The 16136-nt window shown below is 39.4% G+C and overlaps 1 protein-coding gene across 1 annotated transcript; it reads right to left on the bottom strand.

Annotated features, from left to right (window-relative positions):
• Positions 1–780: 780 nt before the first annotated feature.
• Positions 781–15168, bottom strand: LOC140545597 (galanin receptor type 1-like). Its single transcript, XM_072668449.1, has 3 exons — positions 14533–15168; positions 13336–13401; positions 781–4062 (listed from the first exon to the last, which is right to left on the bottom strand). Exons 1-3 carry the CDS (start codon positions 15166–15168, stop codon positions 3745–3747), a joined length of 1020 nt encoding a protein of 339 aa, XP_072524550.1. The 3' UTR covers positions 781–3744.
• Positions 15169–16136: the final 968 nt, after the last annotated feature.

Below are 16136 nucleotides of genomic sequence, written 5' to 3'. Positions count from 1 at the left end.
TCTTATAGTATATTACGAACCATCAAGACTACTTAGATCTCAGGGTGCTGGCCTCTTACGCGTTCCCAAAATTCTGAAAACCTCAGCAGGGGGAAGAGCCTTTTCCTATAAAGCCCCCCAGCTCTGGAATAACCTTCCAGATAATGTTCGGGACTCAGACACAGTCTCAATCTTTAAATCTAAACTGAAAACTTATATGTTTAGTTTAGCTTTTGGTAATTAATGTTTCTTAGATAAGGGCTGCAGGTCCAGGGGTTCGCGGACCCAGGGAATTGTAGTACTCTGAGATGCTGGAGCTGTCGTCTCGCTGCTTACACGCGATCACTCAGGTTTGTTGACGGTGGAGCAGATAGATGCTGGTGTTCTCAGGGTACGCCCGTGTCCGTGTTACCTTCTGGCTCTCTCCTTTTAATTATGCTGTGATAATCAGACCTGCCGGAGTCATCAGACATACCCAGATGCTGATGATCAACATTCTCTGCACTCCATAAAATTCCTCTTAGAACTAACTTCTCTCTCTTTACCTTCCCCGAGTAAATGGCCACCCAGCCCGATCTGCAGGAAGATTGCCTGCTGAGGTCCCCTCTACCTGCATCTAACCAGCTGCCACCTACCAGTCCAGCCAGCGGGTCCCCCCCAACCCGCCACCACCCATGGCTCACCCGCCAGCCGCTGCTGCCTGTTTGGTGGCCGTGCTGAAACCTAGATGGACTCGTGCCTGTCTGACACTATTAATATCACAACTATTAACTTTCTGTTGTACCTGGTTTGGTAATTTTTATCATTAATGTTTAAAACAGTCTGGCCAGAGGAGGATGGGTCCCCCTTGTGAGTCTTGGTTCCTCCCAAGGTTTCTTCCTCCAGCTCTGAGGGAGTTTTTCCTTGCCACTGTCGCCGTTGGCTTGCTCACGGGGGTCTTTGACGCTTCATGTTATTTCTTCTTTCTTCTCTGTCTCTGTTCTTTATTAAGTAATAATTATGTAAAGCTGCTTTGTGACGACAACAGTTGTAAAAAGCGCTATACAAATAAATTTGACTTGACTTGACTTGACTTGACTACTAGGTGCCTTCTCCACTCATCATGCATGTATTCATTCTCCCCAGGCTACCTTCTCTTTGGTGTACATTTCTTTAATGTGTTTACTGTTTCATAGTAAATGCTGTAATACACCTGACTTGTATTGGCCTTCATTGCTCCTTAACAAACAGCTCAGAACTATGCAAATCTTGACAATGGCTTCACAATGGCTTATGTCCTGATGTGGATTTAACAACCTTTTGTTGAATGTTCTAAAAGGTCTCATAGGCGAGTGTTAATGGCTGTAACACACTGATTAAGCACATATTTAAAAGCTTATTCTGAACTGTTGGGATTGATCATCATGATGAACATCAAAGCTGCAGATATAGATTGAAGAGAGATGGTTCTTCTTGTCAGAAATTAAAAGAAGACTCAAAACTTAGGGATGTAAAATGCTAGGACACTCAGTACATTTGGATGCTTTTACTTTTACTTTTACTTTCGATTTTTTGTATCAACATCGTGTTTGACATTACTGAGAATCTTGCCCAAGGACTCTTATTAGTGTTATTGGCCAGGGGAAAGCTCTGACTTGCAGTCCAGTTTGGCTCCAAATAATTTGGTCAATAACATGCATGAACTTAGTATGTAGAATTTGATTGACTGTTACTGAGGTAATAGCACTGTGAAACGACACCATAAATTCATGAAAAACTTAATTACTTAATTACACATTTCAAGTGTTATAGCGCTGTTACCACATTTTAAAGTGCACTATTTGAGCATAGAAGCCATGGTTTCACAGCTAAGGCTGTGATACATACGTGTGATGATTTGTTTAAGATGTCTGTATGCAGGTCATTTCAGAGCACAGGTCTGATACAGGTCACACATCTCAAATCTGAATTAAGCAATGAGGCTTGTAATGAGAACTTCCAATCTCACTACAGTTTTTGGGCCACCATTCTGGGAACATCATGGCTCTTGTCTGCTCTTCTCTGCAGGATCCCCTAATGCATTTAGCCCCTTTCCAGTCTGTTACGTCCAATTTCATTACGGTGAAGTAGACATGGAGCTTAAAGGGGGTGAATCCAGTCTCTGGTTTGGTCATTGGAGAAAATGTGGGTCATTTAGGGGCAGATCTGACAGGCCACTGCCACTGTTACTGCTGTAAGTGGCAAACAGAACCAACCCATTAATCTTCATAAAGCACGTCCGCATAGGAAAAGCCACCAGTGGCCAGCATGATTTACTCATAATAAACAAAAACATTTAAAAAAACGGCTGAATTACATTACAACGGCTGAATGCGCTTGTTGAAATGAGCTACTTCATTAGCATGTCTCCTTTCTCTCTGAGCCGAGCGTATCATAAATAAAGGCACAGTAAACACAAGAGGCATTCACACCGTTGGCTGCATTCAAATAAATAAACATATTCAGAACTATCAACAATATGCTAAACCAGTGAACAACAATATGAACTAGAACTCAAGTTTATGGTGGAGTGCCAAAACTTGGTCTAGCACTTTCAGTGCCAATTGAATTGTTTTAAATATCAGTGTGTTTAATTGAGATGAACACATTTAGAGTAGGGTTTGGTATGAAATTCTGGCTTCTTGTAGAGAAATGTAGAGACTACTTACAGTGGTGGTGATAGGAACCAGGCGTCACCATGACTACAACACAAATACAGCCATTTTATTTATTTTCCAGACCCACCAGTGAACCTTACATGTGTGTGTTGATTTTTATGTGAAATGCTGATGGTAACATATTGGCAAATCTTTGAAAGACTTTAAAATCTTTTTTTTTTTGGGGGGGGGGGGACTACTATTTATTACAAACATATTTTAAAACTAAAATATTATCAAAACATCAGGCATTATATTTATAACCATATAACCATATGATGTAATATCTTTTTGTGAGGGAGCTTTTAGAGGTTCAGACATCTGGTTATATTAACCACCACTGTGAACAGTTCTCTATAAGTCAAAATTCTGTTGACATTCTGTAATTTTTAAGAAAAGACACCTTCTGGAGCCAAATTGTTCATGTTAAATAAGTTAATCTGCTCCAGAGACTAAAATGAATAATAACCTAATATATATTTTATAATAATAAGACTGGCCATTAGTCATCTTATTGTGAATAAAAGCGTATTTCCAAGATTATGCTGCCCATGCTACACATCTAAACTAGAGCGGTGACAATGGGGGCTTAAAGGAAGAGATTGGAAAAATACAATTTTTACAATTACCTTACCACCAATGCAGTTGTTCAGCCTTTAGTTTTACACTGGAGCTGCAAGACTAATGTAGCTAATACATACACCAATTAGCATGGGGCTAACTGCATACGTAAACATGTACTCTCCACAAACCAGACACTCTCCTCAATAATCTCTAACAGAATGTACTTTCTGACACTGTATGACTAACTTATCTATAAACATGGATTAAACGACAGACACACTTCAGGCTTTGCACTATGCAAATTAAATACCCAACATGTCTTGACTACTTTTGGAGTAAGATGGATTTCTTTGTATAAACCAATCTTTTAACCAAAAAGAAACAGAAGGACTTAGAAGAAACAGTTGGCATAAAAAGAGGACAGTAATGTCAACTGCATTAGTTTCAGCCCGTCATAGTTTATGCCCAACTTTAGGCATTGTTGACAGCCTTATTCCTCGAGTCTGCTTCAGCATGCTCAAGTCCATCAGACATTAGTGCAGTTAGTGGAGAGAGGGGTTTCAGCTTTGCTGCGGACCTCCTTAATGTCATTTAGTGGCGACTCACTAGTGATTTGGCACTTAAACACCTGCTTGTAGGCCTTTCTGAAGTTTTCGGAGAGGAAGGCGTAGATGATTGGGTTGACTGAAGAGTTGCTATAGGCCAGGCAGTGGGCCACCACCCGAAAAATGAAGGAGGCCTGATTCAGTGGGAAGGAACCAAATTCCACCCACAAATGTACCACATGGTGGGGAAGCCAGGAGAGACAGAACACCACCACCACCACCAACACTGTCTGCGCCGTCTGTGGAGAAATGTGGTGAAACAGAGTTAGAGACCAGTGAACATTCATATACTGTCTGGGCTCATCTATTTAATTTTCACATAATCTTAAATACATATGTATAATGGTGTGTGCTTAAATGGTTAGACTTTGTTCCTAAGACTAATTTATAAACAGTGCAGTTGATATTATTTCCAAAACAATATTTCAATATTGAAATATTTTTTTCAACATTTTCCTTGATAGTGCATAGGTGTGTTTATTGAAGTGGGTATTGCCTTATATCTCCTATTGTATAGGAGTGTTTAGAAGTGTTTGTCATGTTCATATACTAATAATTCTTATGCTAGTGTATGGGAGTCTTTATTGAGTGCACATATTTGTTTATATATTTTTATATTTATTGTCTTTGTACTTATTGGCTATGCACACTGTCTCGTGTTTTGTCTATTGACCTTGCACTATGGTATGTCCTATCTGCATTAGAGACTTTGCCTAGCAGTGTTTTGTTGTACTGTACAAACCTGTATTAGTATAATGACTAAAGCTTGAATTGCATTGAGGTACATTTTCTATTCTAATATATAGGAGTGTTAACTACGGTGGTTATGGGCCAATAGCTTCTATTCTAGTGTATAAGAGTGTTTGTCATGTGTTTCTGGACTAATATCTCATATTCTAACATACAGGAGTGTTTATTGGGGTGGTTTTGGACTAGTATCCCCTTTTTCCTTTATAGGAGTGTTTATGGACTAATATTTATATTTTATTATTTATTTATGAATGCATAGGAATATTTATTAAGGTGTTCATGGGCTAATATCGCTCATGCCAGTGTATTGGTGTGTTTGTATAGGTTTTTTATGAACTAATATTTTCTATTCTAGTGTAAAGAAGACACTGTGAAGAGACTATTAAGACAAATATATCTAGACAAATATCTCCTATTTTCATTGAGGTGGTTATGGACTAATGTCACTTATTCTAGTATACAGAAGTGTTGTTTATCTGTTTATGGACTATTTGTTTCCTATTCTAATGTTTATGAGTGTCTATTAAGGAGTTTGTGGGCTTTCTCCTATGCTAGTATATAGTACGGTGTATTTATTTATGTTGTTTATGAACTAATTTGTGTATAGGATTGTTCATCAAGGTAATTATAAACTAATATCTACCAATGTTTTTACTGAGGTTGTTTATTCATTAATATCCCCTTTTCTAGTATATAGGAAAGCTTTTTGTGTTGATGGACTAATAGTTCATATTCGAATGTATGAAGGTGTTTATTGAGGTGGTTGTGGATGAATATATCATATTCTAGTGTACTTGGTGTGTTTACTAAGGTTGCCTATCCACTATTATCTCATATTAGAGTGTATAGAAGTGTTTATGGAGAAATATTTCATTTTCCAATGTAAATGGTCCATTGCTATTGTATTGGGTTATTAACTGAGGTTGTTCATGGGCTAATATATCCTATTTTAGTGTATAGGAATGTTTATAGGTGGTGTTTATGGGCTAATGTCACCCATAAGGTGCTACACAACACCTGCTGTGCTCTCCGTGCTGGATAAGCTGATTAGGGCTGTTAGTATATAGAAGTGCTTATTGAGGTGTTTATTTGCTAGTGTATAGTAAAGGGATGTTTATTTAGGTTGTTTATGGACTAATATCTTGTCGTGTTTATTGAGGTGGTTAGAGACTAATATATTCTACTCTAGTGTACTGGTGTGTTTATTGAGATTCAGTTTATGTACTAATACCCCCTTTTCTAATGTAGAGTCTGCTAGTCTACTGAAGGTGTTTATTAGGGTCATTTTGGACTAATATGTTCTATTCTAATAATAATAAGTGTTTACTGAAGTGTGTATAGACTAATCTCCTATTCGAATGTGTTCTTTATTGAGGTGGTTATGGAATAATATAACATATGCTGGTCTATATGAGTGTTTTATAGAAGTTTATATGTGTTTATGGACCAATATTTCCTTTTCTAATATGAATGGGTGTTTACTGCTGTGTTTATGGGCTGTATGGGGTATTTCTGAGGTGGTTCCTGGGCTAATATATCCTATTTAAGTGTATAAAAGTGTTCATTGAGGATGTTTATGGACTAATATCACCCATAAGGGTAAAAGCTGCTACACAACACCTGCCCTGTTCCCCATACCCCCACACACATGCTGGGTGAGCTGATTTAGTAAAATAATTAGTCACAGCATTTTCTCAGCATGTGTAGAAAAGTGGAGTGTATTAATGAGCAAAATGAGCTATAAGCCAATCATCAATAAACCCCTGCTGTACCTCTGTTAGGAAGTAAAGACAAATAAAAGAACCACCACACATACATACACAAAAGAGTCTCATTTAGTATTTTTGTTTATTTTGTTTCTAGAGAAACTTTATAAGTCAGAATTGTTCATAATCTCTAAAAGCTCCCTCATAGAGAGATACAATACCAAATGGCTATGAATACACTGCCTGGTGCCTGAGTTGCCATAGATTTGAGTCTAAAATGTGTTTTAAATTGCATATCATGATAACAGTGGAGGGGGTACATGCAGGACAAAATATAGTCCTCAAATAAAACATATTTGTTCAGATTTGCCACCACTGACATTGACATTTACCATCATTGACGTTCCATATAAAATAAATTGCAATAAATCAGTGAGTACAAAAAAACACAATTCCATACCGAATGTCTCTGAATGTATTAATTTCTTTTATTAGGTTCAAACATTGTATCTTGTCTGATAAACTACTGTGGGGGTAAGGAGAGCACTGATAAAACTTGATTTTATGTAAACAAAAACATAATTCTTATTCAAATCTGCTCAAAACCTTCAGTTAAAACTGGTTGATTTTATGAGGTCTTAAGTTGAGGAATACTAGCTATTTACACATAGCTCTGGTGTTGACTGCCTAAGTGTGTTCACACTGCATCATTTGATAAACAAATATGCAATGTAACACCTCTCTGAGCTCTGTGAGTATCTGACTGAATGTGCTGAAGACAGCTCATCTCTTTAGTTACTGATTAATTATGAGCACCCTGTGCTTGCGGAGCTGGAAGCTAATTACAGCTCTAAAAACAAATTAGTATGAAAAGCAGACCAATCTACCAGCACTGATTTGCAACTGGTAAAGCAAGAACATTTAAAATGAATTAAAACTGAGATTGTATCACTCAATTAATTAGATTTATTTAGGTGATAGAACATACAAACAGGTCAGAAAATACCAATATGGAAAGTAATTTAATTTTTATTCTATAAAAATATTTCAAATAAGCAATGTTCAATCATACTGAACAAATTCAATAATTTTAGGTGCTACACAGAATCCATTTAGAAAGCTTCTGTAAAGAATGTAAAGAACCAAAAGGTTCTTTGAATTGTCATGGTTCTATGTAGAACTATTTTTCATTGAGCTGCTGTGGTTTTCCTCAACCTGGCAAGGAGTCATAAGAGAGGACAGCACACCTCTCCTGTTGACTCCTCTCCCATTTGTTCTACCCTACCAGAGAGCAGAGAGAGTTCAGTGGCAGAGGGAGGGTGGCTTATGGGGCTCAAGCCCCGGATGACTGGTCAAAAGCCCAGAATGTTTTTTTATTATTTACTTTAAAAATAACATCGTCATTTCTCCTTACTGTCTCTGACTGGGCTGGAAAAATAGATGCTTAACAGTTTGAGAAATTATGTCCATCTAGTGACCACCTCAGAGTGTTTCAAAAGTGTGAACTATGATTTACTATGCTACCCACTTCTGCTGGGGCTATAGCTATAAATATACACTGCGAAGGGATAGGAATTGTTTTTTTTTTTATTGAAATCACAGTTTACACTTTTGAAACACTCAAGCTAATATTAACTGTAAGATCAGATTGTATGAAGCACAGAATAATCACAGAAAAACGCATGAAAACATTCTAAATTGTGGGTTTGTGCATGCGTACAGTTGCTAGGTAAGACATTTCAATGAGTAGCACAACAGAACACCTGTTCAGGTTAGGTAGCTAGCTAACATAGCTAACTATGGATATAAGAACTTTTTTAAAAGAAATCAACCCCAGCCCTCACCCACAGAAAACGATCAGTGTCAGGTGAGGCAGCAGCGAGTGAGGGACATGTTTAGCATAATTAAACATTAGAGGTTCGCTCACTGGCTAATGTCAGAACCACTGGGATACAGCTCTGGTTAACGTTAGTTGAAGTTTACTGTGAACGCATTGGACATGAATATATATCGCAGTGTAATACACTTTACAAAAGACTACTTGCACACCTACTAAGTGTAGCACCTCTCCAAAACCCTGCTATTACACTAAAAATAGAGTTTTTGTGTAAATGTGATAATTTCATTATATATATGTATTTAAAAACAGAATTGTGAAACTTGCCATGAATGTACTTGAATATAAATACACCATTTTCAAGTATTTTTGTAAGTATATCCTTGTCCATTTTATCAGCACTGCTTATCAGAAAAACACTATTTTAAACTATGTTTCTGTGTTTCTCAATAAAGTTTATTCTATAAAGTATCCTATATGAACAGTGGAGCAGAAGAAAATAGACAATGGGTTTAGAAACAAGTGTTACTAATAACATCTAGTGGCTGGTAAATGTGTGTACATATAGTGTGTGGTCTTGAGGTGTTTACTTTATCACACAGAAGAGTCAGGGGATGTAAGGGGAAGTATGGTAATGGACATTTATGGCTCGGATGCTTAAAATGGGCAATAAAAGTAAAAAGACTAACAATTTGAAAGACTAACAGAGCCAGTCAAACAAAGGAAATGGCAGACAACTTATCACTTGTGCTACAAGAGAACATTGTGGATCACTGCTCCAGCACTATAAAGATGCCTATCAAGCAGTTGCACAAACTACTCTTGAGGATTTTGTCCATTGTCTCATTCATCTCATCCCAACTTACAGGCAGAGACTTAAAACAGACCAATCCTGTTGTCACAACATTGAAGATGTGAACTAATGGAGACACTGAGAAGCTACAAGGCTGCTCTGAATCACAAATTGTTTTTACAGTTTTACACTAATTTAGCGTAAAACTGTAAAAGACTTTCCTTACTGTGTAGCAGAACCATACAAACTCCCATTAAAGCCATTACAAATTCTTCTTACTATGGTTACAAACCTTATTGTGGCCCAAAACTTTATATCCCACTTTACTGTGGCCCAGAACTTTACACTCCACCCCCACTTACTGTGACCGAGAACTTTACTAATGCTCTTAATGCATCCCGGAACATTACAAACTCCTCTTACTGTGACCCAGAACGTAAAAACCTCATTACAAACCCTCTTATTGTGGCTCAAAACTTTACAAACCTTCTTACTGTGGCCTAGACGTTTACAGACCCCCTACAGTGGTCTAACATGTAAAACAACTCCCTTACTGTGGCCCAGAACCTAATAAAAACCCTCTTAATGTGGCTTTAGAACTTCACAAACCCCTTTATTGTCACCTAGAACTTAACAAACATATGTACTGTTTAGAACTTTACCATCCCCCCCAGAACTCTCACTCAATGCCATAAATTTGCATTTTTGTACAAATGCTCTTATCCATCTGTAACATGTATAACATGTGTGTAACATGTGAAATAAAAACAGGACAATTTAATATATACTTTCTTGTCCAGCAATTATATATGTTTATTTAATTCTTTTTGTCTTTGTATTCTTTTAATATTAAATAATACTAATATTTAAGTGATTCTGACTCTGAAATGATGAGCTATCTTGGCATGCTGGCTCTAAATGAATCCTCTGAATTTATGAAGTATTCCTTTAAATTACATACTTGTAGTTGTTCTCCTTGTATGAGAACTTTGACCCGTTGTGTATGTAGTGCTCAGATAGGAACTGACGTTTTGCAAGCACAGCTGGCTCTGACAGGTTTGCTCTCAGTGCAGGGCTGAAGAGAGTAATGCCCATTTGAATAGCAAGTCCGTAATCTGCCTATTGCTTATAATTAATTTATTTATTTTCTTCATGTGCTCCCCCAGGCCATCATTAATCACACTGATAAGAGATGACTTCGGCTCAGCTCTGCCTCTGCACTTGTGTCTTTTCAGCAAAATCAATCCAGGTAATGCCTTGAAGACAAACACAGTCCAAAGAGACTCTTTATCAGCTGCTTCTCTGACCTTTCAGCGTGAGAGTTTGGCCAAAACTCAGATTTCCCTGGAATGCCTCAAACACAGTCTATCAGTCAGTTTTAGCCTATACCCCAACAATTGGCCCTGGAGCTATGAGGTTAATATATCAAACAAGCACCAACAATCATGCCACGCTACAAATTGCTGTATGTGCATAATATATACACATATTTGCTTAGTATTTATTGAAATGTAAAATAACTTAATGAACCTGGTTTGTAACTCACTCTCACTGTTCACTGTTTAACAGTCAGAACATTGCCTACAAGAGGCACTATTAGTACTCAAACAGCTTTTGGTTCTTTGTGTCAATGGCACGTTGCATATCCTTGGTAATATCATATAAATCATGATAACATATATGTAAACTTGTCATGTTGAAATGCTGAAATCTCTTATTTACAAAATGTAGTTTTGTACTCCTCTGAAGCTCCATCAGACTGGATGGTGAGTATCTGTAAACTGTCATCTTCAGATCCCTCCACAAAGGTTCAATGGGTTTCAAGTCTGGGCTTTGGCTCAGCCACTAAAAGATGTTGAAAGATGAACTGTTGCCCCAGTTTTTGTGCATTCTAGAGGATTTTGCCAAGGAAATTACTGTATTTGGCTGCATTAATTCTCCCTCAATCACCACCAGTTTCCCTGCGCCTGTCACTATACACTCATAGCATGATACTATCACCTCCATGTTAGGTGTAGTTTTAGCCAGATTATATGCATTGTTTTCTAGATAAGCAGCAGGCTGTTATATGCCTTTTACTTAACAGCTGCTTTCATCTCATCACACTGCCATTAAGGCCTGCTGCAGAGATGGTTGACCATCAACTCGTTCTACCACTGAACGTTTAAGTTCACTTGAGTTTTTTTAGAGTGACTGTTGGGTTCTTTCTTACCTTCCTGACCAAGACCCTTCTTGCTTGCATGTCCAATTTGGCTAGATGTCCAATTTTAGGAAGGTTTAAGGTTGTGCCAAGCTTCCATTTTAAAATGATAGAGGATACTGTCTTTCTAGGAAAACGTAAAATCTTAGATATTATTTCATATCCTTGCCCTGATGTATGCCTTACCACAATCTGATCACAGAGATCCACAAACAGTTGTTTAGACTTTATGGCTTGTTTTTTTTTGTCTTGACAGTGCAGTGCAAACTGTGTGCCCCTACAGACCCAGGTGTGTCCAATCAATCCCAATCACCTGCAAATGGACAATGGGCAAATCTATTTAAGGATGATTAAAGCAAACAGGATTCACCTGTTCAAAATGTGGTGTTGCACAGTGAAGGATCTAAAATCTTTTATGAATCAGATTTCAGTTTTAGATTTTCTAATTTTGGAAACTCTCTAAAACATATTTTTACTTCATCATTATGGGTGCAGACTGATGGTGTAGATTGATGGTAAAATTACCATTTGTTTAAAATTGAATCCACCACAACATATAGAGCAAAAAGTAAGGAGTGAACTGAATCTTTATTAAATCCACAGTATAACGTAACAGTTCCAGTAGAGTGTTTGTACTGAGTGTCTAATGCTGTCTAATGCTAATCCTGTCTTTCGGTTGGTGTTTGCATGTGTTCAGCAAAGCCAAAAGCAAAAGGCCTTATCTATATGTCAATGTTTGGAAATAAACACACGCACACACACACACACAGGCTGCAAATATTCAAGGATCAGCCTTGAGACTCCAGGACTCAAGGACAGGGTCTTCCCAGAACAGTAAACATTTATTTTTATCTTATCTTTATTTATATTAAAACAAGCACACTGCATTAGAATAAGCACAACAACATGCAAACAGTGTGGACCTTACTAAAAACTCAAAATACAAACACACTCAAACACACACACACACACACACACACACACACACACACACACATAGAACACACTAGTAGAAAGAATGGAAAGAGTGTAAGTTTTAAAGCCATATATGGACACTAAACAGCAAAAACAGTCTTTTTTGTGATCTCACAAAAACAAATTTACATATTACTTTACATTTAGCCTACATCACTTTAGCCACACCCATTCAGCCTATTGCAGTTTAGCTCAACCAATTCTGTTTACAGCAGTTTAGCACCACTTATTCAGCCTACAGCAATTTTGCCTCTCCCATTCAGCCTCCCTCGGTTTAGCCCCATCCATTAGGATCACAGCTTTAGTCCTCTCCATTTAGATTGCAGCAGTTTAGCCTCTCCCATTAAGCCAATAGCAATTTAACCCCACCCATTAAGCCAACAGCAGTTTAGCCCCACCCATTCAGCCTACAGAAGCATTTTCCACTATTGTTTTTGGTTTTATGATTCTTTCTTTTTGTTATTGAATGTTAGCTCTGTGGTTCTAAGTCTGTACATGTATGTATTTTGCTCCCCAAAGTATTAAGAATTTAAATAGAAAATAATTAGAAAATAAAATAAAGAGTCTGACGTCTCTTTGGATAAGTACGGCGTCACACAAACAGCTGTAGCTAAATCTGGCACAGTTACATTCCCTGACTGAACAAACGTTCCCTCAGGTACATCTTAGAAAATGTCCAGTTGTGCTGGAAAGGCTGGTGGGGTGCCCACCAAGATCAGTGTGCTGCAATGATCATCGCAGCCCTGCTCTGGTCGGAAAGTGCTCCTGACATGACACGGTGTGAGACAGGTATACATCTCCATGACACCCAGCCTCTTATCAGGAGAGTAAAACACAGGCAGGCTGTGCTGTGCGCACATCATTTTCACATTAATAAAACATGACTTCAGTCAGTCTGTCTGTCTTTCAGTTTACTTACTGCAATATATTTTTTATTTATGTGGAAAGGGGGCACGCATGGGAGAGCCAGTTCAGTGCAGAGTTTGTTTTGGGTTGAAAGTGCATAATTTTAGGCTGGACTGAAACAGCGACTGTGCCATCTACTTCTATTTTAAACAGTAAAGTTTCCGGCAGAAACTGACAGTAGTTATTAAATTAACTGTGCTTATTTCCCCATAAGCTACACTTACACTTAATCATGTTCAGCGATAAAACACTGTGACAAAACACAGTCAGATCACAATCCAATCTGAAACAAACAACACAGATAAACTCAGATCTAAATTTGCACAGTGGGAGTCAGAGACATACCTTCCTTTTAGAAGCCTCCGATTTTTTGGACATGTTTTTGAGCTTTTTGTGCAAGTGGTTTAAAACCTGCAAACATAAAACAAACAATTCTTAAGTGTTTTTGAATGTAAAATGTGTCAGGGCTGTCACTTTATTGGAAACACTCATAGACACATGCACACCCTAACATCACCCCAATAATTTGTGGTCAGCAGTGGGGACAGGGTAGAGGGAGTTGATACACAGTTAATACATGTTGCTGTACATTTACAGGGGAGCTTCAGTCTGTAACTGTACACTTACATGCTGCACCTGTACATTCAGTGTTTCTGATAACTTGTGTTTTACAGTGTTTCTGGCTACTTTGCATTAAAGTAAACATTAATGCACTAATCTTGTCTAAAAGTGCATTGTTGCATGTTCAAGTGTATGCATGTATTTATGTTCAGGTATTTGTGAGTAGATAAGGATTAATTCAGTTGTGTGCATTTGCATGCTGTGCGTGTTCAGAGGTGTGCAGGTACATGCATGTGTGTTCAAGATTTTAATCAATTAATTCATCATAAAATGTTTACACAATGTAAAGAACAACTGGCAGATTCACATTAGAAAATGTTTGGTGTGACAGCAAGATATCTTATCCCTAATTCCCAAATTCATCCCAAATTTATTGAATGGAGCACCCTCATACCAGAGAACACAGTTCCACTGCTCCACAGCTCAGTGGGGGGTACTTATGCCTCTGCTTATCTGCTATTTTAATGGCAATTAATGGCTTTTCTGCAGAGACTAGACAAGCTTGCATCGTTTGCATGCATTTGCACATCTGTGTCAGCAATGGGTGCAGCTTAAAGTAGCTGAAGGCATTCATTAGAAGGGGTGTCCACAAACATTTGGACATATAGTGGACGTGCATATGTGCATATGTATGGAAATGTGCAGGTACACACAAATTATGCATCCCTATGTGTTCAGGTAAGGCTTGTGCAGATGTTTGCAGTTACATGAAGATGCATCTAGGAGTGTACATACTTGAACTGACTTGCACACAAACAGGCATGTGCAAGTGTGTGTGCAAGCGCATCCACATATATGCTGGTGTGACAGGTGGATATGTGTGCAGGTTGCATGCAGGTGTGTTCAGGTGAGTGCAGCAGTAGAAATGTGTATTTAGTTCTAGAGGTGTGTTTGTAAGTGCGTACAGGTGCGCGCACTCACCCTGGCGTAGCAGAAAGAAATGAGCAGCAGTGGCAGCACATATCCAAACACGAAGGTGCACACCACGTAGATCTTTCTGTGGTGCGCCTGCGGCCACAGCTCCCAGCAATAGGTCGCGTTGTCCTCACGTTCGATGATGCGCTGGTGATATGCGACCGGTGCCGCCATGGCGAGGGACAGCAACCAGATGGCTACTACGGCCAGCAGGGCGTTGCGGGCCACGCGCACGGATGAGGAGCTGCGGGCACGCACGATGGCCACATAGCGGTCCACGGACATCGCGGACAACGTGAAGATGCTTACTAGCATGGAGACTGTGAAGAAGTAGTGGACGAACTTGCAGGCGAATGCGCCAAGCACCCAGGTGGGCAGCACATAGACGGTGGCCTGAAAGGGCACGCAGAAGAGCAGGTAGGACAGGTCGGCCACGCTCAGGTTCAGGATAAAGATGTTGGTGGTGCTGCGAGCCCGGCCCGGCCGGCTGCGGGCCAGCACCGTGATGACCACAACGTTGCCCAACACGCCCAGCGCGAAGATCAGCGCGAACACCAACAGCGTGGCCACGTTCTCCGCGCCAATCTCCATCGCGATCTGCGCGCCGGGGGCGTCCGTGCCGTTTCCGTCCGAGGAGTTCATCGTCGCGCCCCCCTCACGCAGTACCCCCCCCCCCCTCCTTCCCCCTCACGTACTTAAGTGACAGCCCGCGCTCACAAAAATTACTGAGCGCTGTTCATCTCGTGCCGCTGCGTCCAAACGCACGCGCTCCGCCTGCGCAGGTCTCTACCACCACCATGCTGGTGCCGCGCGCACACGCCTGTGTACGTTCGTGTGTGCAAGCGCGCGTGTGCCCATGTATGCGTGTGTGGAGGAGAGCTGAAAGAGAGGCAGGAGGAAGAGGTGCGTCCTCGTGCGTCCGCGGCGATCCGCTCCGTTTGCGCGCGCGATCTGCTCGCGCGCTCTAGTTATAGTCCGGGCAGCGCGGCACGTCACCACGCCACACACACAGAAGTGGGAGAGGAAGAGAGGGAGGGAGAGAGAGAGAAAGAGAGAGAGAGAAACCTCATCCTCATCTTAATCATCACCATCACTACCATCATCCTCACCATCATCATTTTGATCATCACCATCATCATAATCATCTGCATCATCACTAAAATCACCATCACTATCATTGCCTTTATTTTGATCATCACTATTATCATCTTCCTGATTATCATCAGAATCATCATTATAATTCTCTTAATCACAGCCACCACCATCATCATTATAACCATCATCACCATTATCAACAGCTTAATCATCACTATTAGTATCACTGTCATCACTATCCTCATTATCACCATTATCCTCTTCTTGATCATTATCACCATCATAACCATTTTAATTACCTTGACCATCATTACCATCACCATCAACTTGATAATCATGATTGTCATCTAGATCATTATCTTTATCATCATCATCATCATCATCATCATCCTTATCATCACTGCCACTATCATCACAATTATCATCATCACCATTATTAACATAATGATCAGCACATTAACATTGCTATCATCACTATCCTTTTTTGATTATGTGATCATTCTTATCACCATTAT

This window comes from Salminus brasiliensis, chromosome 23, assembly GCF_030463535.1.
Source record: "Salminus brasiliensis chromosome 23, fSalBra1.hap2, whole genome shotgun sequence".
NCBI classification, from domain to species: domain Eukaryota; kingdom Metazoa; phylum Chordata; class Actinopteri; order Characiformes; family Bryconidae; genus Salminus; species Salminus brasiliensis.
Note: the sequence above shows the minus strand (reverse complement) of the source record. Positions and strands in the feature narration are given on the sequence as shown.

Excerpts from the sequence above, each read along its gene's own strand:
- LOC140545597 (XM_072668449.1), bottom strand. The coding sequence starts at position 15,168 with ATGAACTCCTCGGACGGAAACGGCACGGACGCCCCCGGCGCGCAGATC. Across the intron at positions 13,402-14,532 it reads TTTCTTTCTGCTACGCCAGG|GTTTTAAACCACTTGCACAA; the intron begins GTGAGTGCGCGC and ends TTATGTTTGCAG. Across the intron at positions 4,063-13,335 it reads CGGAGGCTTCTAAAAGGAAG|ACGGCGCAGACAGTGTTGGT; the intron begins GTATGTCTCTGA and ends ATTTCTCCACAG.